This window comes from Arachis ipaensis, chromosome B07 (genome assembly GCF_000816755.2).
Source record: "Arachis ipaensis cultivar K30076 chromosome B07, Araip1.1, whole genome shotgun sequence".
In the NCBI taxonomy this organism is placed as follows: domain Eukaryota; kingdom Viridiplantae; phylum Streptophyta; class Magnoliopsida; order Fabales; family Fabaceae; genus Arachis; species Arachis ipaensis.
Genome location: NC_029791.2, coordinates 42,643,863 through 42,646,030, shown reverse-complemented (window position 1 = coordinate 42,646,030; position 2,168 = coordinate 42,643,863). Strand labels below are relative to the sequence as shown.

General features: G+C 41.1%; 1 protein-coding gene across 1 annotated transcript; it reads left to right on the top strand.

Moving 5' to 3' along the window:
- LOC107608619 (RING-H2 finger protein ATL11-like) lies at positions 125 to 1,959 on the top strand. Its single transcript, XM_016310361.2, has 2 exons — positions 125 to 299; positions 515 to 1,959. Exon 2 carries the CDS (start codon positions 614 to 616, stop codon positions 1,790 to 1,792), a length of 1,179 nt encoding a protein of 392 aa, XP_016165847.1. The 5' UTR covers positions 125 to 299; positions 515 to 613; the 3' UTR covers positions 1,793 to 1,959.

Sequence of the window (2,168 nt, the reverse complement as noted above, 5' to 3'; positions counted from 1 at the left end):
ATATTTGTCTATGAAAAATAATTTTTAAAATATATTTTAATATTTATAAATTTTATTATTTTTGTTTATATCAAACCCTTTTATGGTAACATTATTCATTTAGAAAAACTTTAAACGAAACTTCTCACTCTATTTAAAAAAAAAATGTATACTCCTCAACGTCAAATTTTCACCCAATAATTTCTCTTCAACTTCATCAAGGGATAAAAAAGCAAACATAACAAAAACCCACAAAATCAAATATAAGTCTGTGCCCATTGTAAGCGCTAATGATACCGTACTTCATATTTAGCTTTTAAGTTTTGGTGGCTACTCCAATGAAGATTGTATGATTGTCATCATGTGAAGATATTTTATTTTGACCATTGGATGATAGATTGTAGGCTTGATTTTTATTTGAAGTAAAAGTGTTATCTTTATTCAAAGTGTTGCTAAACAAATAAGTTACACTTTTTAAATAAAGATCATCATGAGAAGATATTTTTGGCATCTTCATAGGAGTAGTTGCCTTAAGTTTTAACACCCCGGTTAGAATGAGTAGTTCACTTCCATGCACACATCTTGTATGATCTACAATAAATACTAAGAAATATCGTTCAAAACGACAACAATAATGACCCAAAACGGCAGTCTTGTCGAACACTATTACATGATCAGTTTCCTCCTCTTTGCCCTTCTCATGCAGAAGCCGCCAGAAGCAACATCTCAGCTGATAACTGCCGCAAAAACCCCAACATATTTGTCTCAAACATCCCCAATAGAACCACCCAACAAAAATTCCATGGTGGCCATCATGATCATCATCGTCTTTATGTTCCTCCTGTCAGCCTTCATCTCGCTCTACTCGCGCCACTGCACCCGTCGCCCAGCCCGCGTACAGTCTCGCAGGCTGAACATCGCCATGGTAGCCGACGAACTTAACGATCGCCAATCCCACAGCGAGTGTGTTGGCCTCAGCCAAGAGACAATCGAAACATTCCCTACTTTTCTCTACTCCTCCGTGAAGGGTCACAAGATCGGCACGTGCGCATTGGCATGCGCGGTGTGCATAAGCGAGTTCGAGGACCAAGAGACCCTTCGCTTGATCCCCAAATGCAGCCACGTATTTCACCCAACCTGCATCGACGCCTGGCTCGCATCTCACTCCACGTGTCCCGTTTGCCGCGCCGACCTCGATCCAACGCAAAACGACGTCCATTCATCTTCCATATTCTCAATTCACATTCCTGATGATGACGTCATCAACGAAATGGAGGAGCAGGGCCAAAGCAACGAACAAGAGGACGCTGCTGCTGATGCTAGGGGCAGGGATCAAAACGACATCGTCGAATCGTTTTCATCGAAAGGTGATTTGCTACGTAGAAGCCGTACGGTGAACGATGTTATGACAGGCCAAACCCTGCGTTCTTTATTGTTTCCGCGGTCTAACTCGGCCGGAACATCCTTAACCAGGGTTCAGACCGGTGATAAGGATTTTGAAAGGTTTACTCTGAGGTTACCGAGTGGGGTTCGAAGCGAGGTTTTCATGAACTCGAGATTGAAGCGTGCAAAGACTTGTGTGGGGTTAGTGAGAATGAGTAGTGGGACAAAGGGGTATAGGACAGGAAGCGTTGGCAACTGCCGCGGCGATTACGAGCGGTGGCGGTTTACTTTGACACCGCCGTTTTTGACCAAGAATTGGAGTCGGTTAGGGAGAAGATCTGCATCGGCTCAGTGTTTAGGAGTGGAGGTGGATAATAATAATGTTGGTGAGCGACCTTCTGATCTCTTGTTCCCTCCATCGACAGCTTAATCATGCATTACATACAATGTTATTAGTTGAACTTACTATTTTAATCAGTACATCAAAATGAAACGTGAACGCTCAAAGGATACATGAGCTAGCTAGGTTCGGTGTAGAACTTTGAATATTTGTACAAAAAAATTTGGACATTTTAACAAGGAGAACTTGAGAAGAAAGTAAGAAACATAAAAGCTCTACCTATAGTCCGATCCCCGGCCACTACTACCATAGGTCCATAGACCATAGCTAGTAACACTGATTTTTATTTATTTATTTATTTTTAAATTTGATTTCTATATACTAATTCCTACTTGTTACCTTTAAAGCTGTTGTACAGGTGTACTACGCCCTCCCTCTGTACATAATATATATTACAACGCTAATT

Excerpts from the sequence above, each read along its gene's own strand:
- LOC107608619 (XM_016310361.2), top strand. The coding sequence starts at position 614 with ATGACCCAAAACGGCAGTCTTGTCGAACACTATTACATGATCAGTTTC.